General features: G+C 43.9%; 1 protein-coding gene across 1 annotated transcript in view; it reads right to left on the reverse strand.

Moving 5' to 3' along the window:
* Positions 1-27,204, reverse strand: part of clybl (citrate lyase beta like) — a 60,471-nt gene that overhangs the window by 6,508 nt on the left and 26,759 nt on the right. The window contains exons 2-6 of the mRNA XM_041950914.1: positions 20,444-20,657; positions 8,367-8,555; positions 3,576-3,677; positions 1,917-2,010; positions 977-1,144 (exon numbers count right to left, since the gene is read on the reverse strand). Coding sequence (XP_041806848.1) covers positions 977-1,144; positions 1,917-2,010; positions 3,576-3,677; positions 8,367-8,555; positions 20,444-20,657 — 767 coding nt within the window. The remainder of the gene's footprint in view (positions 1-976; positions 1,145-1,916; positions 2,011-3,575; positions 3,678-8,366; positions 8,556-20,443; positions 20,658-27,204) is intronic.

Genomic DNA, 27,204 nt, shown 5'->3' on the forward strand with positions numbered 1-27,204 from the left:
ATCTCACATCCGAGGAGAAAAAATCTAAACATTACAACATAGTAAATAAACCATGATGAGTTCTTTTTTTTTCCCCCTCACAGTTTATGTGGACCCGGACCACAGTGGGAAATATGTCAGATTTTGAAATAATCAGTCTTCAAGGGATGAAAAAAAAAAAAGCAGAATAAATATATCAGCTGCAGCGAAGGAAGAATGGCTGGAATATCCAGTTTGGAACAGGCTGTCCTGCCTTCTGTGGTCTGTTACATGCAGTCTGAGGGGCACAGACACGCACACACATTCTGAAAGCGTTGCCTGGCTACAGACACACACAGAGCGCTGTTAAAGTAGACGCTACCACACTTGGCTAATAGCACCCTTTTATCATACTTGCACATACATGCACATTTGCACGTGTGCAGGTACGCACGCCCGAGTGCACGCTCGCAGACAGCCCATGGTGGGCACAACACAAATGCCAGACAAGCATTTAAGGACGGCAGCGTTGTTCACAGTTCACTTCAGCGGCACCTAAGGTGCTAAAAAAAAAAGACAAACGAAAAGCAGCCTGTTCTAAAACCACAGACACAATGGTCACTTTGAGGTGAGGCCTTCAGTTTAATCAACAATACATTTATTTCACTGTCAAATGAAAAGCTAGGAGATGTTCAGCATCCTTCCACTGTTTTTAAAATACACAATGATCAAATAGCTCATACATCCTATTCTCCCTATTCTCACATATAACATAAGAGCAAGACAGAGTAGCAAGAGACAAGAGTGGAAACTGAAATGTTGGATTGTCTGAACGCTGCTCGCAACAGGAAGTTGAGGAAGGTCTGTTATTGTGCCACAGGGAGGAGTGAAGAGCATACAGGATACAAATAAAGTGCAACCACTGAGAATGATCTGCAGCGCAGAAATCAGAGATATCTGATTTGCACAGACATGTTGAGGTCGGGACTGGAACAGGGACAGATTTGAGGAACTTTACCTGTGAAGCCCATGAGAGCTCCCTCTCTGGCCTGTCGTCTCAGCCCCTCCACGTCTTTGTAGTCAATGTAGACCAGGTCGATAGCCTGCAGCCCAAAGGCTTTGGTGGTCACGACAACTTTCTGCCTCGCGTACAGGAGCTCGCTGGCATCTTTTGTCCGCGTGGCACCTAGAGGACAAAATATGGGGGCGCACACACATCATGTAGGTGCCATGCCAGTTAAGATCTCAGAGGGAGGCGGGCGGATAGGCGAGGAAATAAGAGGCGGGATGGTGAAGCCAGGATGGCCATTACACTGATAGACACTGTGTCAATATGTTTCTCTTCTGTTGTGGTGGAGTGTTTCATAGCAAACTACACAGTCAAACCTGGCCTTTGATTAGATTTTGCTGATAAATCAAATTTACTGTATGTCATGATAACAATAAAACACCAGTTTCTATGTGGCTCCATTGAATTCAAATGTCAGGACAACAGAGCAGATCAGCAGTTCAAACGCTGTTTTATGTGTTTCCTTTCCTGTTAAGCCTCTCCTTTAAAACAGACCGTGTGTTTAAACTTTAAAAACAGATTTTAAAATGTCCTCATTTTTTACTTGTGGTATTTGGCCAAAGGCTACATGTAACAATCCACTCTTGATATAGAAACTAATGCACTTGGTAAAAAATATGCATCTTGACCTCCATCATTATTTTTGTTTATCAGGACACCTTGCAGAAAATACTGTCACTCACACATCCCACATCCACATATCATCTCTTATTCCCATAGAAAAATCCTACATTTGTAACCACTTATAACCATACCCACGCTTTTACAGACAACTTTTGGATTTCACAATAAAATATAACCTGACGTTCTCGGTCACATATCCAGGAAAGGAAAGACACGATAGGACATTTGTGGGGTGGGAAAGTCGAGCAGAAGGGGTAATAGCTACCTATGCTGGCACAGAAGTCATCGGAGCCAAACACCACGCCGTCATGGTGGAGACCAGCCTCGGGAGCACGTCGACGGATTTCCTCACACACCGCCTGGAGAAAGTACATTTAATACAGGCTGACCAAAGTGACACAAGAGGGAGAGAAGTGTTGGACATATTGGTAGAAAGGTGACAGAGTAAATCTAATTATACTCCACGAATCTGCAGCAGTTCAAATAATCTCGATTTCTGATTTCTGGCAAACAAATCATACAAACCAACCATCACCACACTCTATTCTTACTCACAAATCCTCTCAATACACACATCTCTCAAAATACCGACTTAACTCCTGCTTTCTTTCCATAATGACTGACATTAATGCACTAGCCCACTAAATACGCCACCTGCAGACAAGCATACTGTACACAAATACAAGCGAACCCACCCAGCCAGTGGTGCTACAGCTGCCTCCTCGCTCTCAGCCAGGCCAGCACAGGTAGCCAAGAAGTGGTGGGTATCAAACCTCAACACTCCCTGAGAACCATTCGAGACGTTTCAGGGCTGAAGCAGCAGAGTTTCAAAACCTGTCAAGCACTGAAAGCAGGCATTGAATGCTGGGTCAGATTTAGCCGTGTTTATTTATTCTATAGCCGCATGTTTCTTAATTTAAATGTTATTTTTGCTTATTGCAGACGTTACTTTAAGTCAGAAGTTCTTGTAAGGCCACCTTGTATCAAGACAACATTAATCACTGACGCTTAGAGGTGGTAGTATATTTTGTTAAATGGGAAAAATAAGATTTCACAGCAAATTTTGTGTTCTTAAAGAGAGGTACTGAAATATAAGTCAGGTACTTTATTGGTACCTGTATCAAAAAATGTCCAACAACAACAAACCTTGTTGCTAAGATAAAACTCACCAGCCACAGTTATTATCGAATGAGGACAGTAAAATAAAAAAAAAAAAACAACAACAACAAAAAAAACAATATATGTGGAAAGCGGTGAAGAGCAAACAATAAGAACGAGTCTCCTGCTTTTGTTGGCCTCCAAATTAATTTCACCACTAGCTGTGATTTTTTTTTTTGTGTGTGTGTGTGTGTGCTTGTAACCTGGGGTTCAGTCTGGGCAAAGATACAGGGTGTTCTCAAGAAAGTGCACAGAAGCCCCCCCTGCCAGCAAAACACACATACACACACACACATACAAACACACGCACACACACAGAATTAGAGTGGAGAAGTAAAAGACAAATCAAAAGAAGGAAGGACAGCTTGTTTCTCCCCAAATGCCCCAAACCATGCCCTTTTCCCCATGTTGCTGAAGGTCATGCTGTACTATAACAGGAGCTGCTTTGATGCTTGCCAAAATTTCATTAAGAACTTTTCCACTGTGATGATATTTAAACAGTTCTAATTAAAAAATGTCAGCGTGTCTGGAGAGGGATGGAGGGAGAGGCACACAGACACAGACACAGAGAAAGGAAACAAAAAAAAAAAACAACAAAGCCTCAAAAGGCTCATTTTGAGAGACTGTCCGAAAGCTTTGAATCCCTTTCATTCTGGACACGTGGAGCGCTCGGCTCGCTGACACAGTCTTTAATCTAAAGTGAAGAATGGACAAACAGCAAAAATGTCTTACGCAGGCAGTTTTTGGGGGTTTGTTTGTAATTTACCTTAAAATTGAGCAGGCCCACAGCGGTTTCCACAAAGGTGACCAGGCGAACGGGTTCTGTCAGTGGCCGTCCTTTCAAGTGGTGCTGAAACCTGTCAACAAACTAAACACACGGGGACAATTTCATGCACAACTCATTAACAGCACCCACTGTTTCTGCAGATAGAAAACAATAAACCTCCAAAACAATCATAACAAATGAATTTGTTCTCCCGACTTTGTACAATCACAGTCGTCGCGTTCATTAGACGTTTGGAGCACATATATTGTCTGCATTTGTTGCTATAAAAATACTTTTCAGATGTGTGATCAGCTTGAATCCATTTTGTGATGTTGTTTATAATATGGGCAGAACATTACAGGAGACGTGGTGTTCTGTTGGACTATTTCTGTTCAGGTTCCTGCTCCTCTGTAGAATGTGTGGTGAAGTGTGGATGCCACCCTCACTGGACTTTATCAGATATATGAATGAGAGAAACAGGAAACTCATACTGAGCTACAGCATCAGAGTGAATTTGAAACTGGAAGGAAAAAAATGTTCAGCAGTAAAAAATACATAAATGATATGACATCTTTCAAAATCCACTGTGGGGTAACAGACAGACAGAGAGACAGACGGGAGAGAGAAGAAATCTTAACGTGCAAAAACTCAAATCTTGACACCTTTATTACCTGCACTGTTCCCATTTCGGTCCTTATTCAGGAACACATCTGTGAGGGTTCAAATAACGGAGGGAGCGAGCACAGGAGAGCAGCAACAAAAGCGGGTGAAATGAAATATTTTACATTATCACCAGGGTTCCCCCTTCGTCTGAAGTCTTCTGCTCTACCTTCTTTCACCGGCTCTGCGCCACTACAGCATGTGCTCCCCTGAGAGGGCGCACACATGTAAATGCGCACACGCACGCGCGAGCACATGCATTCACACGGCGCACCAAAGAAGAAACAAAATACCAAAAAGGGGAGAAGAAACAAGATTTTGGATGTCTTTGAGTGTGTTTTACTCCTACATTATTCTGTTTTGCGTCCCCCCTCCATGGCAGGGAACAGGGAGGCTGGAGCAACAATCAGAGTGTGATGTGACACTTTGCTGAGGCCTTTATTCTGCACGACTCCTGCTAATATGCAAGCTCACCTAAGTAGGGCTTTAAAACCAAGTTTAATTCTTTGAAGACCAAAGCATTTCAATTTTTTCCAACAGACCAGTTCACAGCTAGCCCTGGACTGCCAGTGGGGTAGCCCAAATTCCAAAATCTATCATCTGGAAACACACAAAAGCCCCCACCGTCAGATATTTCCTTTCAAAGCCAGTCAAAAAAGAGAGAGAGAGAGAGAGAGAGAGAGGGTGCAAAAGCTCAGAGTAGAAATGTCTAACTCCATGTCCCCCCTTCCTCTTCTCTTTCTCGCTCCCTCTTTGACACACCAGGAAAAAGACGGATATAAATAACCTCAGGTACAGCACTGCTATTTTTCTAAATGAAGAGCAAAATAACCCCCGCGCTCGCACTCACCACTCTTGTTCTCAAAACTGAAAGAGTGGGCCTCCATTGAAGGATTTCAAAAATAGGGGCAATTTTAATCATCTCCCCATTCAATCTCAGTTGGATAAATCATATCTGAGAGATTTGCATAAATACAAACCATCAAAGACTTTTCATCTTCAAAGAGGTTTTCAAGACCCAATAGGCTTTGTACTGTAATCATCTGAGGTCACAACCCTGTGGGAGCAAGGCTGCTATGGCAACATAAAAACTAACGCTGGGGGCTTAGCATAATATCCCCCCTCCTTCGCAAACACAGGAAGGGGAGGCGGGGGGGTCCGAGAGGGAGTGTGAAAAGAGGGTGTAGATAAACCTATTTCTGTGACAGAGGAAACTAGATAGATATGGCCCGTTGTGGGGAAACCTAGCTGATATTACACACAGAGATTACCACCATGACACTGCGCCATGCAAACCCTAACAAGGCCGCGGCGAGCCGCGCCGGCTGTTTGGATTCTGCTGGAGCAAAACAAATGACAGCTCAATGCGGCACCACCGGATAAAGAGCCTCCTAGCCTCTCTGATTACATGTTTCTGTCCCTCCGCTGTATTCTCCTCTTCAGCTATTATACACTTTGAGGGCCTGATTTACACTGCAGAAGAGCTACTTTAATGCTTGCTCATTGTTCCTCTGGCGCGTACAGCCACCATTAGCTGTCAATGGCTCTCAAAACTGGGACACTTTAAGATGTTATTCACTTCTGAATTGGAAAAAAAAAGGAAAGAAAAAGGGAGAAATAACACCTCTTCCTGCCATTCAAAGCCATGCTACAAACAAGCCCTCTGACAGTTTTGCCACCCAATCATGAAAAGAGAAGGAGGGAGAGATGGAGCTGGAGAAAGAAGGCTATAGTGGGACAAGTTTCAATTAATTTTCTTCAAAAGGGGGCCAGATTAAATGTTTCCGGCCTGCTGAAGTGTTCATTTCACAGAGGGGAAGCGGAGAAAGGGATGAGGGGAGGGGACAGGAGGAGGAGTAGAGGAGGAGGAGCGGGACAGGGTGCGATTCTTTCGGTCCCAGTGCACACCAAATAGTGTGGTGGGCAAAGAATGCACACGGCTCCGAATCTGTGTGAGAATTGTCCTCAGACAAAGGAGGGAGTTACGCCTGTTATAGCCCAATAAGGCCTGTCAGTCACACAAGGGCTGGGGGAGAGGAGAAAGGCAGAGCTAAAGATTTCCACACAAAGGGAAACAAGCAAGTCCATCTTTTAGCGACAAATCAGTCTGGAAGTTCCTGTGCTAATATCAATAAAAAAGGGAGAAAAATAAACAAGTGAGGGATTTACTGCGCGGCCTTACAAGAGTGGAGAAAATCAGACACATGCTCACAACACGGAGACATAGGAAAGCATGTGCGAAGAAGACACAGACAAAAAGTTGGAGGGACAAAGATGAGCGTACACGAACGAACCAAGTTCCCATCCAGAGCTGCAGACTGGAGTCTGCACCTGCCGATGCAGAAACACACTGACGGCAAACACACTGCAGATCAAATGTGCAAAGAAACGTGCAGCGTGCTCGAAGGGTTTTATGCAGCAACGCTTTAGCATTTAGTTAGAAGAAGGAAAAAATACATAAGCTGCAATTATCTGCATTTTAGAGCTCTCAACGTGCTGACCGCAATTTCCAGCATCATCATAATAATAATAATAATAACAACAGCGGATGGTTTTAAAGAAAATAAATTAATGCTGAACTTTCCTTTTTAAGTGAGGAAAAGCAGCAAAGTGGGAAACGGCTGAGCTGAGGGAGAGAGCGAGTGAACACCTGTCAGCAATTACACTTGGACGAAAGAAAAGGCAGCAGGAAATAGATGTGCTCTAATTAAAACCACTAGTTAAAAACTTCCTGCTCCTGCCCCAAGACCATGGATGAGTGTGTGTGTGTGTGCGCGTGTGTGTGTGTGTGTATGCATGGATGTATAGACAGATAGATATCCTACCGTTCACTACTGATTACCTCTGTGTTTCTGTTCTTGCTTGTTCTAAACATTTGTAGGTTGACACACTACAACCTGAAGAAAGAAAAAAAAAAGGAAATCGTCCACTTAAAAAACTGCTTAGGTAAACTTCTTGCCAATGAGAAAAAAAGGATAAACAGACACAGCTCAAGTGGTGACAGATTTGAGAAAAAATGTACTCGAATGGTTAATAAAGAACCTTTGAACTGTATTCAGACACAAACAGTGAGGGAGGCAGACAGTAACCTACTTCCTCCGGGTAAGTGAACCATATGGAGCTGATCGGAAAAGGCCCGCATTAATGATGTCACTGTCTCCTGACCTTTCGGGACCTGACATCCGTACAGCGCCCCTTTATTGAAATCCAGAGGGATGGCCAAGCCCAGGCAAACACCTCCTAACTAGAGCGCAGGCCCAGCTAATACGGACAGATAGCAAACAGTAATTTACAAAAACAAGAACTGAGAACAATATCAGAAGGTAATCATTTCAAATGTAGTCATTTCATGTGTGCAGGTCTCAGTAACCATCGTAACGCTGCGAAAGTTTCCAGTATCTGATGTCAGATCTGACTTCAGATCAGTTTGTGACACATCTGTGCAGACGTTTAGCCAGAGGTGGCAGCAGATCTTTAAGCACCAGGTCAAAAGCAACTGGATTTGCTGTCTCACTTGCTTTGACTTTGCACTTCTACTACTTTGACTTTTCTACACTAGAGCCCCAGCAACTGACAATTCTGAAGCATATTTTGAATGTAAAGAATATTCTAAGGTGTGCATGATTAAGGGAATGTAATGCAGGTTTGCGGCATATTTTCATTCATTATATCTGTCTGGCTGAGTGCATCGACTTTGATTAAATTAATTCTTAGCCACAACATGACACCGTTCAAAGCCGTCTGCTGTAAGTTCAGAGGTGGCAGAAGGCACCGTTGTGTTGTTACAGAAAGCTATCGGGCTTCTGAAGCTAATCCGAAGAAATGTCATCCGTTTCTTGAGCAGCAGCCAAGAAAAACACTCTGCCTGTCCCCGAGTCCTGCCACAGGGATCGAATCCCACTTTTACTGGGAAATGGAAAAGTTTGTTATGATTGCTTTGAAGATTCCCGCGGTTTCCTCTTACTTCATGACTTTGTGGAAGAGCACCACTGTGTTTTTTAAAAGACACCCAGAGGTGAAAGGGAGAAATGTCATGGGTATTTTAAGTCTTATTTAGTTTTTTGCATGTATTGCTTTCAGATACTCAGCTCTGACTTTAAAAATAATACAGGGCAAAGATTTGTAACTCACCCACTGCACCTCCTGCGTGTCCTCCACTTTGGGCAACATGATGGCAGGAGGCAGAACCTCAGCCTGCAGGATGACCTGCAGGTCAGCCTCAGCCAAGCCACTGGACACAGAGTTCACCCTCACACACTTCTCTGTGCGGCCCAGGTCCAGTTCTGCTAACATCCTGGGAATGGTCTCCCTGGCCTCCGTCTGCAGCACAGGAGCATCAAACACAGAAATCATGATTATTTCATGTGGGGCATTTGGTCAAATTCATAAGGGAACATTTTAAAAGCAAGTACAGTTACTGTGAGAGATGAATAACCCAGAAAACACAGGGGGTAAAAAACTGCTGAAGAAAGGTTGAGAACTGGGGATTTGTTCAAGCTCCATTCAACATTCACCATAAAATAACTGGATAAATTGCTGAAAAATGCAGCAAAAGTCCAATTTCCTTCAAGGAAATGTCGCTACATAAATGATATTGACCATTAAGCACGCTCATAAAAATAAACATCGCATTACAGGCACAAATATGATAATAATAATATGTGATCAAAGTGGGAGATTGACAAAGCACACAACGGTTTGGAATAAACAACACCAAGATGAAACATGAACATATTAAAAATACACACGAAAAAACACATCTGCACTCTCACTTCACTGCAGTCCATCTTTATACAGTATGCCGCAAGTCAACAAAACAGAGGCTGCACACTCAACTTTGTTCCCTCAATGCAGGCATTGTATGAGCGGAGCAGGAAGAGCGATGAGGAGGACGGAAAAAAAAATCAAAGAGAAGCCTACAGTCCCAACTTCTATCAGTAACACAGTAGCACACGTCGCTATATTCAAACCAGATGCTGGGCTTCGAGAATGGAGAGAAAGAGGGATGGAATGGGGAGAGAAGTCCGGCTGGTGCGAGGAGAGAGGCTCTCTGGGAGAAATGTGGTCTGAGTTAAGCAGCATGAGGAAACGGTAGCTTAGGAGTTGTCAGGTCAGATCAGAGGCTGGAGCTTTTGAGTGCTTGTGTGTGTGTGTGTGTGTGTGTGTGTGTGTGTGTGTGTGTGTGTGTGTTGTGGACATGCTCAAATTGAGAGTTTTTTTTGTTTGTTTTTTTCCCAGTTTCCACATATATAACAAAAAAAAAACAGAAAAAACTCTCAAACTGATGCAGATTACTAGACATGCCAGGAAGGTTTTGGGGATGCTTGGTCATGAAATGAAACGTGGGTAATCAATATACGGCACTGACGGACGGTGGCAAAATGTGGCATCATGGAACTTCATACTTGATGGGAACTTGATGATGTCTTCGATTCACTACAAAGAAAATCTAAACAGACTGATCATTAGACAGATCACTAAAAAGTGGGTGTGCGCATGAAAGAGAAGCTGCGGACAGATGTAACGTGGAGAGCCCATACATCACACTCTCTTGTAAAAACTAAAGCGGACCAGAGTCAACCAGTTGTATGAGAGCTTATAGGGACCCCTCTAGGGTCACGGGACAGCCTCTGAGACAAAACAGCCCTCGCTCTGATCTCCTGGAATGCAGAACTGTACTTGATATTACGAACACCCCTCCAGTATCAATAAAATATGGTATCAAAGTACATATCAAAGATTTGCTCGGATTTAATAGGGGTCACGAGCGGGCTGGACTGCTGTGTGTCATCTATGTCTGGCTTTTGCCTCATTGAAAGAGACAAGAGGGACTGTCACACCCTATGACGACTGCACTGTGATCTTTGACTCTTACTCAAGTTTTGCTGGAACCTCTCTGTTACTCTCTCTTACTGCCGCTCTCATGAGCCAAGATAGACCCGTAACTGTATTGTGGTAACTTAAAACGGATGGAGCGATTTACGCAGCCATAATTCACTCTTCATAAACCTGCTACTTGGTGGATAAAATTCAGTCTGTCCCAGCCCGGCTCACGGTGACGGGGGAAAACTGATCTGCGAGAATCGCTGGTTGCCTCTTATGCCAGGAGTCACACTGATCCCTGACCAAACTAAATAAATAGCTCTCCAGAAATGATCAAAAAGCATGGTTTATAACATTCACAGATCAAATAGACTGGAGCTCCAACCTGAGCCTGATATACTAGCAGCTCGCATGTATAAAATTCTTTTAATGTAACAAGAGGCCGCTCATTGCAAGGATTGTCTCCTGCACTTTTCTCCTCTTGCGACGGCATTTCTGAAACCATGACGCCGGGAATGGCTAAGGAGATGGCCAGGTCACCGTGCGCCAACCTTTCTTTTATCTCCATTTCTCTCTAAACCGAGAGAGATATTATTCTGCCAGACACCTTGACCCCTATGGGCTCCGCTACTCCGAGCTTGAATAAAGCCCTTTGAAAAGGAGATATTTTACATTAATGGACAGCCATCCAACAAGTTGCTTCAAAGCTCCCTCCCCAATCACCTGGTGTCCCATGGAGAGCTCGCCCCGACGTCAGCCCCATCTCCTCTTTGATTCCCTCCATCATCCTCATCATTAGAAGCTGACACACGAGGCAGGCGGGCGGGCGAGCAGTCGGCCAGGCGGGCAGGGCCGTCGAACGCATACATGCACACGAGAAGCTTTTCAAGTACAGAGAGGCTGACCTTCCAGAGAGTGAGGTCAGCTCCTTAACACACAGCCTGAGCCTGGGCGCCCAGGATCCTACAGAGTGCTGCGTATACCTGACACAGCGTGGCCACTGCCTTGTAGCCCGCATCAGGCTGGAGCGTCCAAACTGATGTGTGTACAGTCCACAGCGGGACCGTCTTCCTGTCCAGCATCGGAGCACGGATGTCCACACACTCTCTGTGCCTTCATTTAATTTGAATTAGCCCTCAGTGCAGTGGTAGTTACTCTATATACTGGATGGAAATGAGGACAAATAAAGAGTTCTGCATAATAAGAAATGTGTATTAGAAACGGGGTAGGGAGGGGTAATATTCTAGTAATAAATTAAATAACTGTGGGTCTATTATCAATAGCCTGAGAAAATATATACAAGACATAAATTAGGGTCATTTACAAACATCACAAACATTTACATTCTCAAACTAAATTCTGTCTGCATTCTGCAGAAACAACTTGTATGTACATCACTGACACTGTGCCTCCAAACAGCAGAGAGCTGTGCTTTCTTGATTCTGAAAGTGTACATATATGGTTTTGTGTAAAAAGAGAGAGAAATCATGAGTCACAATGAGCGCACTTGTTTTTCCATCTTTTTTTTTTCCCTACCTTTCGAGAGCTGGCGTTTTGCATCCTGCTGTGCAACTCGCGATGCCATTTAAAATGAGCTGTAGACTATCTCAGGTGAAGGCTGCCTTCCTGAAGTGTGACTGTGTACGCATTTGTTCGTCTGTCTTTGTCAGGGTGTGTGTGTGTGTGTGTGTGTGTGTGAGCGGGTTTCAAGTCATCGCAGATGGGTTTTGACAAGTGACACGCTGCACTCCAGAAAGCTGTAGTGAGATGACTGACTAATTCAGGCTACGTTGATAACTGAGACGTAGCAGAAGGAGATCGGGGCCTTCACTCTGTCAGTTAGAGGCACACCGTCTTATCCGTTATCCTGTCAGGGTAGACAACAAGACATAACTAGCAGGATAGAGAAGGAGGAATTTGTAAATCATGAATCCTGCTTGTCATAGTTGGTCAAAACTGACAGCCTGAGGTGGAAAAACAGCTAGTTATTACACACTATTTACTCGCTTTAATTAGCCTTGAAAAGATCTCATTACGGCTCTTTGGTTACAGTTCATTACGAGCTGCACTTCAATGTTTTTTGGGAAATGAATTCCCAAAGCTATGTATCCATTTTGTAGAAAAAAAATCATTCAGTATCTTTACAAGATATATAATCTATTCTCTGCATAATTAAAATTATTTGCTGAGCGTTGTTCATTAGTGAATATGCATCAGTTTGTTTCCTAATGATGTACGTCTCATTTGCAACTCCCAGCACAGCCGTCTATGCCAATAAAGTCTGTCCAGACTACTCACATCAGCTAACACAGGACTAATTATGCTTAACTTGATGTGTCTGTATTAGCTTTCTTTTAAATGAATGGCTGATTTTAAAACTGTGACAATAATTATAAAAGGTATGTAAGTGAGCTGCGTTTGGCTTTATTACTCAGCTTTGAAGTCTGTATGAGCAGGAGCGCATCTTTAACTCGTGATGCCTATCAGCTATTCCTGAATCTGAGCAGAACAACAACGGCTCCGGAAAAACTGGTTTGGCATGAAGTCTCTATGCGGAGCTGGGTGCAAATGCGACCTGTAGCGCGTGAGTCCGTGCCAGAGGGGGACTGAGTGTGTATCGGGGCGAAGGAAATTAATACCAAGCAAGAATTTTTTTAAAAAAAGAAATGCTCCTATGAGTCAGCACGACCTTGCAGATGTAGGTAAAAAAAAACATGATAATCGTCCGTCCACATTTGTCTTAGAGCTGCTTGCAGGTATGCTATACAGGAGATCATCTGCGGTTAAATTCTGCATATATATACAGAATAAGACTGCCACTAAAACATCAGCAGAGATTATCAGGTAAGTATTTTCTCCAAAGCTGGCCAATATGAAATGTGTGGGATGGATTCTGAGTATTTTCTAAAAATGCAGTTAGTCAATTAAAATTCGGCAAAATGTTGATGAAGCACAAGTGTCCATTTGAAATAGGCACAGCAGCTTTCTTAACCTCAAAGACCGCAGTCTGTTGTAACAGAGGAACCCGCGGTAATGCTCTCCAGGCATTGCAGATGAAACTGAAGCTGTGCGATGTGAGCGGAGTCTCGGCGGATCCATGTGAGGGTGGATTTCTTCTCAACTTGGTGTCACAATCAGTTCATGTGACCCAGGTGCTAATAAGGTGAAGAAGGCGTGAAAACACTACAAATAAACTGCAAACATGTGTCTTGAGGCCACGTGAAAAATGCAACTAATTGCACGATGACGACAAACGGCCAAGGACAGTGTGCTGGAGCGACTGTGCTGGTCTTTGACTGGAGGCCTCCACACATGATTTCACACCAGTGCTAAATGTGCCACATCTTCTTCTCGTTCACAAAAATTCCAGATGAGGCTTATTATGCTTGTTTTACTGCCCTTTTTACATTTTCTATATTTACATCTCTTACTTGGAATAATGTATTAACCTCAAGCGAGTCTCACTTTCTATAATCTGTATGTTAAACTGATTGAATGTGATTTCATATAAACAAATGTAACTTCCCTCTTCTCTTCCATCCATATTGTTATCATCTGTTTTAGCAGCAGCAGTAGAGGATAATTTGACATGGTTTCAAACAGCTCTCTGGGGTCTGATTACTTTAAGGTGCTCTGCCATTTGAACAGAAAATTAAAATGAAGTAAATTTCTTGCAAAATAAGAGCTGTATAGAATTGCTTATTTTTTTCCCCCTCATGTGCCAACATCTGCTCCACTCCTTTCCTCCTCCTCCTCCCATTCTTTCATGTTTTCCTCTCCTCATCGCCTTCTCCATCATCACTCCTCCTACTGGGGTCACTCTCCAAGTGTTGCGTTGCGCAGCCCACGTAGCGCCGAGCGGTGCGGGCGGCGGCTCTGCCAGTGAAAACACCAGAGTGAAACAGGATAATGAGAGGGGGAGAGAGGGCTTCTCTGTTCTCCGTGTCTCAGCACTTTCCGATTCCCTCGCTCGGCCTCAATCCTCGCCTTTAACCCACGATATCTGGAGCCGCCGCACCAGTGTGCGTTTCAAAAGACAATCAAAAGACCTGAGAAAGCTCAAATGTAACCTACGAGGAATATCGATATCTAAAAAGACACATGAGAACATTATTTTTTTCAAACTTTCGTTCTTTTAAATCGCTTCGCTTTCTATAAGCTCCAACAACAGACAAGCCCTATCCACTCCTGAGCAATGAATGCTATTCGCAGCACTGTCATCACTCTCCTATGTACCCTGACCGGTCGCTCGCCTATCATACCCTCCCAAAGGACTCCAATCGATACCTGACACATGACACTTAACACACACACATGCACTGTGACAGACAGTGAGGTTTGGAATGAAGGTCTTTCAGATCTGGCCGGGACAGGGTCTATTTTCTGGCTGAGCAGCTCGCATCCCGTTTGTGAGTCTTGGCAGCCTGACTGGGAGTTTCCCTCAAGTCTCCCGGGTCCTCTGAGGTGTTGAGCGCACGAGTACACAAGCACACGCACACAAGATCACGTATATACACGGATGTAAATACACACCAAATACAAATGTTCAGTATTCATTATTCAACTGGCGAACATTATTTCCCAGGAGCTCTTTCTGTCAAGGGTTTAGTCATTTGAATCCACTTAGACGGAGAGCAGATCTTTCAGTGTCCTCTGGAATAACGCAGTGAGCATTGAACTGAGGTCATGTATTAGTTGACAGTTGGCTGCATAATTTATGTTAAGTTGAAAATCTCTGGTGTCACACACAGTTCATGCATAGACCATAGCTCATATATTGACTGCGTTACAACCTGATAAAGGTAATGGACCATAATAATGTCATCGTCTCTAAAGTGCACCATCTATTCTTCCTTCAGCTGCTCTCACTGCAGCCACAGAGCTCTGTCTCCAGACCAGTGGCTTGTAGTGCGACAGAGGGGAAGTATATGGCATAAAGGTTAAACTGTTTACTTCATTAATTAACTGCGACCACATATCACAAGCCAAACCAAGAAACAGGACAGCCATTTAGTAAAAGAACTGCAAATATGACTGACGACAATGAGACCTTCACAACCTTCACTTTACTGTTGTAACTTTCACCATGTTAGATGGTGAACTCAATAGATCAGATGCAATTTAGGCCTTTTCTTGCATAGAAAGTTAGGTACTGATGACAGGCTGCAGACCTGCAATAAGTTGTACCTTTTAGAAGTTTAAAATTTAACAAGTTAACAAGTCATACAGTGTCACAAACCCTCTGACACCAAAACATTCAGTGACTGGCCATTAATCATCCATCAATGCACAGTTTTTAATATGTGCATTCATCACTCACTGTCACTGTCTTTTGTTTTTTGTCTTTTTTGACCTCATTGGGCTGTATGTCATTTTTTTCCTATGTAAGCACATTGAGTGCAGTGTTTAAACCAGAGACAAATTCCTTGTACTTGCACACGTATTTGGATATAAAGCTGATTCTGATTCTGTTTCACTTCTCAACTAATCACTGAGGCTTTATATAATCCTATACAGCATAGGATTGCATTATGTCATATGATTTTCTATGGTTTTACAGTACCCCTTTATGTACCACATGGAAGATCATTGGGAATTAATAATTATTAGTACTTTCAGTAGCTTCTGCGTCATGCAGTATACAGCAACTAATGTAATGGAAAAGAACAGTAAACATGACATCTGCAATCTCTACAAACGGTCTGTAATATCTCCGCTAAGATCTCATTCCTGTAATTTTGCTAATAAGAACCATCACACAAAGTAAAAAAAACTAACATTGCACCAATTAAACATGGTAATTCATGTATGACTGGTGGCTGTAATCACATCCATGTAGTCCAACTGTAAAACACAGGAGTTTCTGGCTCCCACATGGGTTCAATAAAAGCTACTGAGGTGGTTGATCAGTATCAGCAGAGTTATTTTGAGATGCTTTGTAAACCTTCAGATGAACAAATAGTGAATGAACTCATTTTAAGCACTAACAAGCCGTCCTGCTTCTGTAATGGGCTGATAGTGAATGCAGGACACTGGTCCTCTGTCATGCTCGACTGATGTACAGTGAGCTGCAGACTGTTACCAGTTGTGTATGTTCCCGTGCATGTTGCGCGCATTTGTGTGTGTGAATGTCTGTACGTGTCCGCATGCGCACACTTGCCAGTGCGCGCATGTCCGTGCTCTGCATGCCTTGTGTACTAGTGTGCATTTGCAGGCGCGTGCTGGTGTGCGAGAGGTGCTCCCCGTCGTGTCGGCCGCGCCACCATGCCATCTGGAGAGGAAATCGAGTGTGAAGTACAGTATAGTTTGGGACCAAGCTCCGTGGCAGCGGCTCAGCAGTTAGTTCATTAGTTCCAAACTTCCAGGGATTAGGAGAGAATCTCTACGGCAGGGAGGCAGGGGGGAGTCAGGGAGGATGGAGGGACCCATGTGGGGAAAAGAGAGGGAGAGAGAGAGAGAAACACCAGGAGGAATACTGGACCATAGGGCACCGAGAGACAGAGAGGGAACATGAGAGAGAGAGATAAACAATCCTAACCCTGAGGACCCTGGCGAGGGGAGATGAGCGAGAGAGGGGGGACAATGAAAGAACAAGACAGAGAGGGAGAGAGGAGGAGAGAGGAGGAGAGAGGACAGGTGTAGCCGTCAGTTCCGCTCCGGGGTTTCAACCTGCCCTCCCTCTTCCTCCACCCCACTGATCATACAGATATGATGATATGTGTAAGAGTGTTAGAGCAGTCAGCCTTGTCTTCCCTCCCCTCTCTCCTCCTCCTCCTTCTCTCCCCTCTGGGTCTGTGGTGACAGTTAGCAAGCTCTGGGTGGCTCGTACCCTTTACTCCCTTTTTCTCATCTCCCTGCCTCTTAAGCAGCCAGCATTAGTGCCAAGACGGAGCGCAGACATTTTTGGAGTCAAAGCGGCAGGCAATTAAAGCGGGCGCTCCTGGATTTGAATTTTCAAGGGGAGGGGGCGGGCTGACCTTCATGGCGTACCTTTTTGTCATGAATATCGTTCCCTGTTTTAAGGTGAAGGTGAGAGATAATGAAAAGAATACATTAATGAACACATAATAGGAGGGTGGTTGTGGGCAGTAGCCCCATTTAAGGCCTATCAATGCATACCCGGTAACTAACCTCGCATATCACCTAACCCATTGTTGCTGTCGTCAAAACAGCGCTTCAGGATGGCATTTAGAAAGCCCACTCTCTGCTCTGCTCCCATTCTCTCTCCCGATAAAAAAATAGACATGCATTACCAGACCACTGTGGAAGCCTGGCATCTTCTGGCAAACACACAATGCCGAGTGTGCGGTCGTCATGGTGAATATAATGGAAGCTGCAGAATACACCGTGGTGCAAACGCACACTCAAAGTGTAAAAGCGAAATCTCTCATTTATTTATGGTTCAGTCGGTCTCAGAACGTATCCTACTCTGACAAAGCAGAGGGGAGGTTAGGGGTAATATTTCTGACATGGCATTACAGGGGATGTTAAGAATGCCTACCACAAGAGACTGTCAGTGCAATTTTTCACTTCAGCTGGGTATTTACCGACACAAGCCGATGTGAATGTGTCCAGCAACATGTGCATCTGATCTGCATGAACTGCTGCCATTTAAGCTCTAGATGTTCAGTTTGTGTGCATCAAAACTCAAAAGTAAAATGAGCCAGATGTCAAATTCAAAGTGCAACCAATACAAATAAACTGTTTAAATGGTTTCAGGGACCTATGGAAAAAGTAGAGCAGAGCAGCAGCACTGACACAGCCTGGAGTACACTTCTGCATCACTACAGCAAAGACAGAGGCAACCCACCGAGGCAGCAAGAACACGTAGCAATATAACAACTCCAATAAAAAAGTTAATCTGTTGCTTAGTTGCTCATTACCCGAACTATGACTGAAGAGGGACCAAAGTTGTCTGAATACTCTCTCACCATTTTGACCAGGTGCCAGTCCCTGTCTGTGTCCAGTGACACTGTGCCCACAGATTTTTGTCTACATGTGACGTAGCGAGCAGCACGACAGCATCGCAGCAGCAACAGCGTCGCTGCTCCATCTGCGCCTACTCAGGATGCATTCAGGTACAGTGCTGTTGTGTAGGTCACTCGCTATTTGGCAGCACAAAAACATGTGTGACCTACACAGCAGCATGTCACATTCAAGAAAATAAACTTAACACCCTTCCCTGCAGCCTCTTACCCTCACACGTCTGAAGAACTATGGTATCTTGGTCACATCCCTTTTTAATTCACATGTTAACCATTGCGTGTGTTGGCACTGAATGCATGTCTTCCCCCTCCTGTCGACCTTGTCAAAAACCAGATGTGTTATGCTGTGTGTTGTCACAAAATTAAAAATTAAAAATAAATAAATACATAAACCTAAAGAGTAAAAATACACGTTGGCTCGACATTACATTCACAGAGTGTGAAACATGCCGCTGCGCAGCCTGTGTAGAAGGTAGTACAAGTTACAATCAAAGCGTATCTGTTCTGTCAGACTTGCGTGAAAAGAACTTAGAAACCTGGCTGAAACACCTCCTCTGTGGACAAGCCATTAGATTTTCTTTACTCAGATATTAAATTTCTGATGTTTAATTTACTCGACAATGACTAAATCAGGTGCTATTTGTATAAATTTCCATTCCCTCGGTCCATATTTTGCATCTCTTGACCAGAACACCCTAAAAAACATATTGCATGCCTCCAAACACAAAACATTTCCTCAGTGTGGCCTTTTAGTAAAGATGGACAAATTAACTGTTAACTGTTACCTGACGTGTGGCTCCAAATCTTTAGGAAATATCCCCGTGTGTCGGTAATAAAGAAGACAAATAGAGGCAAGAAATTTTAGAAATGGAATTTTTTTTTTGCTAGCTTGCACACACGCACACACACACACACGCACGCACACACGCACACGCACACACACGCGCGCACACACACGCGCGCACACACACACACACACACCATGGATTTCCAATTGCCACAGCGGAGAAAGAAGCTGAGAGTGTGGGAAGTGAAGAAAGGGTGCCAGTAGGAAAGGTGCATTTTGTTATTGAGTAAATAAATAATTTTTAGATTACACAGTATGACCTAGCAAACACATAAAACAGGATTTTTTTTCTAGCTGTGTCAGACTCTTTTAAAGCTCACATGGACCTATGGTGTCAGAAATGGATGAAATCCGTCCTGATGCCATGTTTTGTACCATGTAGTGCTGATGTATCCTGATCAGAGAAGGATAAATTAAAGGAATTATGGGACAAAAAAAGCACTGAGCTACAAAACTATTTTCCAGAACTAACTGTTGGTATTTTGATGTGCACTAGTCAGAGTGCTACTTGTGGAAGATGGGAAAGTAAGCCTGCTGAGGGCCACAATTCTGCATGTTCAGGGAGTGAAATGAAATGAAATTTAACACGATATACAGATAGCCTGATGCTATCCCCTACAGGTACAACCCACCAGCTAATTGCTAACAGAGGAAAAGGCCTTTGAAAAATTAGAGAAAAAAAATTAGTCATATCACATTCAAAGTTTAAAATTGCTTCCTGTGACTCACACAAAGTCGGAAAAAATCTCTATTGTTTTATGTGAAACGAGTGGGTTGGTGAAAGAAGTAAGTGGGTTGGAGCAGGGCACTTTTGTTGAAGTAGGATAGAGACATGGACCTGTCACATGCTGACAGCTCAAGAGTCCAGCGTCTGAGTTCTCCTCAAGCCTGAATGGCTGCTTCAGTGCTGCATTCCTCTCCACATTTCCCCTCTAACACATAATAAAGACAGAAGCTTTGACATCCACCAACTCCATCGCAGGGTCCCAGTTTTAGCCTGTCAGTCACTTGGTCACCATCATCTTATTGTCTTTGTCTACTACAGGAACAGCCTCCAGCCATATCAATCATCTTTATTATCATGACTTAAAAACCTTTGTTAGTTAACTTTTTACCCGGGCCCCTTCTTTATCCCACTCTCCAATCACAATTTCATGGGCAGTTCAGCACGGCCAATGGGGAGGTCGTGTGGGCGGGAGGAGAATGCTTTTAACCTGCTGCATCTGGTGCTTTCCCGCTGCTCACCCAGTGGGACATGGTCACCTTGTTTTAAAGGACCCTGATAGGGGGGCACCACTGCCTTTATACCATCATAATAGGGTGAAATGTGCTTGTTTTAAACATCTCCCTTAGGTAGTTTTCCTTTCAGTGATTAAGACCCAGCACCTGTCTGAAGGGGGGAGATGGAATTAAAAAATCATGCAGGATCACACAGCTGTGTGAGCATGTGTGTGTGTGTGTGTGTGTGTGTGTGTGTGTGTGTGCTCCTTGCCCGACCCATTCATACGCAGCTGCATTTCATTTATAACATGTGCATCTGTGTATTTATGTACCTTTTTGCTGAGGGCTACACCATCCTCGCAGTCCAAGACGGCGCAGTCGACATCCAGCGAGGCTAGTTTCCTCAATTTTCGCTCATCATTGCCAGGGCAGTAGAGAACCGCCCTGCGGGGTATGTAGCGCAGCGAGGGGCCTGCAGAGTGATGGTGATGACGCCATGCTTCGGTACACAACTGCCAGGCTGCGGGCAGGAGCCAACCGCTCTCCCTGTCAACACAAATATATACATACATAAGCACAGGGTGGCACACAGACATATCTGTGCCTTTGTGTACACTTCACAAACATACACAACACTCAGACAGAAGTACCACCATGAATGCACAAATGCATGTCTTCGGTGCATATATTACTCATGATGAGCACACACAGCATCAATACAGGGCTAAGGGCAATGAATAATTAAAGGTTGCTGCTGCATTCATCTTCATAATATCTACAGTGTATGGTATGCATGAATATCCAGAAGGAGGCCTCTTCCTCCAGACTAGGGCGAAAGTTTGGAAGCGTTTCATTTTGGGAGTTCTGTTTGCCCTTCAGCTGTCCATTGAAGTGGATGAGAGATGTTGACCTGTGCTTTGGCTCCCTTTGTTGAGAACAAACTCAACCCAAACACTGAGCCACTCATATGCTAATGTTGCTCCACTGCTGAATATCCAAGCAAGGCAGAAAGTGAATGAGCAGGGGTGTCAGCAGTGGTGGGAGCTGAGTCATGGAAAAATCAAGGTTTGGGGAACACGGTGTCGCTTTATTACTACTGTGAATATTACAGGTGCGAAACCTTCTTAAAGATGATTCTGCTCCATTATTACACAATGACTGAATGGACAAATGTAATTAAACAGACAGGTATTTTAAGATGCTATTGTGATTTGCGACGTCAAACACAAGATTGCAGTATTTGTTTAATATGGATGAAATAGAACTGGTTTTATTTTCAGTGTTGTTTTACTCAATTTTAGTTTTATAAGTTAAACAAGCTCACACATTACATTGTTTTTTTTTGTAATTTTATTTAAGTATGTTTGAAACAACCTCTTTCTGAGTACAGCTTCACAGTATCAGTTACCTCTTGACAGCATGTACATTACTTTTTAATTTGGGGTGCTTCTCTCAGATGTTCTGCAGATGAAATGCTTCTGACAAGTTTAGAAAAAACATACAACAAAATGGTTTTGGTGGCTGTTTTATTTTTGGACACATTTAACTTTTTAGGCAGGGCCGACTGAGCGACTGCCTGCTGTAGAAAAACAGAAGAGAAAACATGCATCAAGTCATTCATGTTTTCCAGCCTTACAACATCAAAATCTAAATTATTTACTTGGCCACAGTGTGAAATGCCAGTTGAGCAGTCACTGGCATGCACATCATCACGTCCCGCAACAGCGTACTCAAATGTGTCACAAGCAAACGCGGATATGAAGAGCTAAATGTTTAAGATCAGATATATGTAATTACAGCATGACACAGCTTCTCCCTCCACTCAGGCTCGCTGGGTATCAGAAGCCCTTCAAGGGATCATACTTGTAGATGGTGTTCTTCTTTGCCTAAGGAAGACAAGAGAAAGGGGGGGTGTTTCCTCTGTTGAAAGAGGGGGCTGAATTATTCTCTTTTCTTGTCGTTTGCTCTCTAAAAGACCTGAAGTCACTTCTATAGCCACTTAATCCTGTCAACTACGCTTCCACATGCCCTCCAGTCCCAATCAGGCCTAATCTGCACTGAGACGTCGCGGTTGTAGCAGGCAGTTAAAACCAATTCAGGTTGCTTCAAGTATTTCAGCGCTCGCAGGTATATGGAGAGCTATTTGGACCGGCAACAGTATTCACAAAAGGTCTGGGGAGAAAATATTGCAATGGTTCGGGGGAGGACTACGGTGCACCACCATGCAAATTGTGGACGAATGAATGAATAACAAAAGGCTACAGGGCCCAAATTGATAGGAAACAGCAAAGAGCAAAATTAGACAGGAAAACAGTGGGTAAGAGGGACAGAGGTGGGAGTGCTGAGAGGTAGGGGGCAAGAGGGGGCAGTTGAGATCTAAATGAAATCAGTCTATTGTGTGCATACTGCTTGGGGGAAATGTATGAAAGCCGTGCTAACTGCCCACTTAAAAGGCAAATATATATATATTTATAGTCAATATAAAAAGGCAAACTGAGAACAGGGAAAGGGAGTGGAGGTGTCTTAATGTTGACTGGAGACAAGACACCAGAAGCAGAGGTCCATAACAGAGACCGAATCAACGTTTTTCCCCTTAATTTCAGTGTGCTACCAAGTTCTGCTCTGTCACACCTCACAGGAGGTCTCTTTCTGCAGGAAACTGGTAACTAAGGGGTAGAGGGATAACTGCAGAGCTCTAGCAAAACATGTCCTGTTGGTCTTTAAAGAGCTAAACTGTCTGAAAAGAGGAGATGCATGCAACAGGATGCAGGAGCGAGGTTTACTGAGTCCCACACGTTTGTACAGTAGGGCTGCAGCTAACACGTCGGAAAATGTGACGGAAATGTGACGTCTTCAAATGTCTTGTTTTAAGACTCCACAACCCAAATATATTCAATTTACCATCATGTCTGACAAAGAACAGCAGCCAACTGTCACATTTGAGATGCTGGAACCACAGAATCTTTTGTTTCTTTGAAATATGACGAAAATTATGATTTGATTAAAACAGTGGCTGATTATATTTCCCTCGGTGTGTCCCTAAGATTGTGTAGACAGACAACAGAGAAGGAAGGTGTTTCTCAGCAGCACTGTAAGTATAGTACACTGAAATCAATACATGCATACAAGAATGATAGAAATATTTATCACCTGTGCACCTAATTTTCTCTCACAATGTGCTGCCACAATCACCAAGCTTTCAATGCATGAATTAGTTAATTTAAACACAAGATACTTGTGCTCAAAAAGAGGATTCATTCTCAGTGAAGAACCTTGGAGCTCTAATCTGCCTCTATACCTGCCAAAGAGCAGTGATTCCTAACACGTCTCTGGGGGTCATCAGGTGGAAACCTCCCTTCAACAGTGTTTCGCCTACTTAGTCCCACCACACCTCCAGGAGGTTAGGCAGTGAACTCCGGCGTCCCAGAGTCACCCCCCCTAGTGCCAGTTCACACTGCTCCTACACAATCCAAACAGCACCGCCACGTTCAACTGACCCAGAGATGCTCCAGGTAGTGGCCAGTACCGATGCTACCATTTAACTATTGCTAATGCTAATGCTAACCGCTAGGAAGAACAGAAGAAGACAATACAGTTCCGATGCTACCATTTAGCTAATGTTACGTGCTAACCGCTACCTGCTAAGAGGAACAGAAGAAGACAATAAAGCTAGATTCACCTATACTGTTAATGTTAATTGCTAGCTACCAATACTAACTGCTAAGATACTATCATACTCTCACCGCTTTAGCTATTAGCTGCTACAATGCTACCACAGGCCTAGATGCCACATGTAACTGCCGATTGCCACACTACCATCATCTACCCCTGCCTCTCACCAACTGCACCAAGAAAAAGCGGGGTGGGAATACAAACCCTGGTTCGGGTAGGGGATAGAAAATAAAGAGGTAGAGTCAAAAGATGGAAGTAGGGATTGGATACAGACCCTTGTTCGGGTAGGGGGTGGAAAATTTAGAGGGTGCTGAAGGTGGAGGCCTAAACCACAGACTAGATTTAACAGCCTCTTCTAACATTTCCTTCAAGAAGCAGCAAACCCTACCATTTCCTTCAAAAAGCAAACAGAGCAGGAAAACAAACCCTAACATTTCCTTCAAGAAGCAAACAAAACAGGAAAACAACCAAAAAGATCAAAAAACAAGCCAACTCTGTATCTTACCACGCAAACTCACCTGAACAGGCCGCATGGTCCCAAAGAGAGACTCTAGCTGGCCACACCCCCACCTTATCTAAACTTCCTGGTTCTCTTCCTATTGACAGAGCGAGAAGATGGGGCGGGGAAAGCAGAGCAGAGGAGAGGTGTCTTGTTCAGACTTTAACCTCTTCTCTTGCCGGGTTAGGCATGCATGTCCTCTCCCTAATTGTTGGGATTTCCTCACCATCTATAGTGAAATTTCTATCACTTACTTTCCCTCTGTATATTGAAATACTCCTTGACTTACTAGGCTTAATCTTCATACTAGCCCACTTGAGATTCTGATTGACTTTATCTAACAACCTCCTTGTACATGGCACTGTTGAAGTTAGCAGTGTCATATCATCCATATAAGCCCTAATTGGTGGAAGACGCATTCCATTCTGCCATCTCTCTCCACCTACGACCCACTTGGAAGCCCTAATAATTACCTCCATAGCCATTGTGAAAGCTAGCGGGGACACTGTACATCCTGCCATAATACCAACCTCCAATCTTTGCCAGCCTGTTGTGAGCTCTGCGATACTTGCACACAGTCTGATGTCTTGGAAATATGCTTTCACCAAGTTAACAACTATCTCCGGCACTTTAAAGTAGTCAAAGGAACTCCAAATAAGGTTATGTGGCACTGACCCAAACGCATTAGCCAGATCTAAAAATACAACATTCAAGTCTCTTTTCTCCCTCTTAGCTGTCTGAATCTGATGCCAAATCATGCTAGTATGCTCTAAGCATCCCGCAAATCCTGGTATCCCTGCTTTTTGCACTGTCGTATCTATCATACCATTCCTTTCTAAGTATTTAGCCAGCCTCTGTGCTACGATACTAAAGAAAATCTTTCCCTCAACATTTAGGAGAGAAATCATCCGAAACTGGCTAAGGTCCGATGACTCCTTCTCCTTAGGGATGAAGACACCTCCTGCCCTGCGCCATGCTCTTGGAATACTTTGTTTCTCCCAAACTATTCTCAGGTATCTCCATAGTGTCCTTAAGATGCCAGGTGCACTCTTATAGACACGGTAGGGGACTCCATTAGGCCCTGGGGCCGAAGAAGCCTTTGCACGCCTAACCACCTCCACCACTTCTCTCCACCTAGGTGGGCTCACATCCATCTCCTGCTCCACTTCCCCTAATGGTGGCATGTCAGGTGGAAGACCTATGTTCCTATTCTTTGAATCTGAATACGTCGACTTCAAATACTGTTCAATCTCTGATTTCGTTGCCTTAAGTTGCCCTCCTTTTTCTTGATTAAACAAGCCTTTCACAAAATTAAAGGGGTTCCTAAAAAATGCTGACCTTGCCCGTTCCTTCTTCTTTCTCTTCTCCCTAAGGTGTTCTGCCCTTCTGAGTACTGCTAACCTGCTTCTCAGTTCCTCCTGCAACACCTTAATTCCCTCCCTTTCTTCTTCTGTCGCCTTCCTCCACTGCTTTCTTAACTGCCTCCTTTCCTTTACTAACTTCTCTATTTCTCTTTGCCGCCTAGACTTGCCGACCTGCACCCTCTCGCCTTTCCTTTTGACAAGCACGCCAAATCTCTCTCGACCATAGGAGTAGATCACATCTCCAATTTTATCCAATTTCTCCACTACATCTCCTCTAAGCCTGCTTAATATGACTGATAAATCTCTATCAACTGCCTCCCACTCTTTGCTATCATTAGCCCTCGGCCACCTAACTCTAGCTTTCTGCTCCATGCTTCTCTCCTTGGCTGGCCTGTTGACCTCAACACCAACTGCATCCCCTCTCCGTACCTCCTCCTCTCCAGGGATAGTGTTACTGATATCCTGCGAACTGTGGTTTTCTACCTGTCGCTGGACTTCATCCGACTGATCCAACTGTTTAATCTGGTGCTGGTTTAGCATCAGGGTTTGACAAATAATAGATAAAATGCCAGAAGTGGTGGCTAATTTTAAACACGTGTCACTACAAGTGTCAGGCAGACATAAATATCACAGACGGATTGGAGCAGAGTTGCAGATCTAAGCCATCAAATACACACATCACTTCATTTGCACAGAATCTGGATATTTCTATTTGCACCATCCCACATCTGGTGGCCTTTTCCCATTATTAGATCACTACTTGTGTTCTATATATTTAACAGTCCCCAAAGTGTCATATGCACCTACGTTACCAATCCCTTTTCCTCTCCCCTCTTTTCCTTTCTCTTTTTACATGAAAGGTTATGATAACACAGGGCTGTGTGGCTAAATTAGCAGCTGTAAAGTGGTGGGACCTGGCCACAGTGACTACGTTTACTGGTCTGAGATCAGAGGTAAGTGTGTGTTAGGGGGTTTATATGGAGCTGGATCGGACTGGTCCTCATTAGCAGAGAGGCAGGAGCAGACTTAGGCCCGGTGGCACTAAAGGGGGAGGATGAGGGGAGGATAGGGGGGTGGAATGTGGTAAGAGGGCGGTGAGCTCTGTGTTAGACTAGACATGGACCGTCCTGAGGCACGAACATTAGTTTTGAAGACCCAACAGCACACAGTATGTCATATTTGGACCTGCTGTCTAACAAGTAATTATCGTCAATAGACAAAAAAAATGTTTTTCTCAACTTTCAGGCTTATTTCTCTCTACAGTACACATTTCTCCAGGCCGGCTGAGCGCCACTTTTAATGCAGATGTGTGTCTGTCCTCCTCCCAACACCAGAGAGTGTCTTGGACAAAGCAGTTCACATCAACTGATCTTCAATCCAGCAGACTAGTCTCTGATGATCTGACACTCGCTACAAGTCTATAACTACAATAAATCCACCTTGAGCTACATATCCTTGAAGTACACATCCTCACCACTCCCAGACAACTATATCGCTGATGTCCACTGTTTCCATTATCAGCACCTGTCCTCCCAAGCTTCATTTCCTTATCTCTGAA

Source organism: Chelmon rostratus, chromosome 13, assembly GCF_017976325.1.
Source record: "Chelmon rostratus isolate fCheRos1 chromosome 13, fCheRos1.pri, whole genome shotgun sequence".
NCBI classification, from domain to species: domain Eukaryota; kingdom Metazoa; phylum Chordata; class Actinopteri; order Chaetodontiformes; family Chaetodontidae; genus Chelmon; species Chelmon rostratus.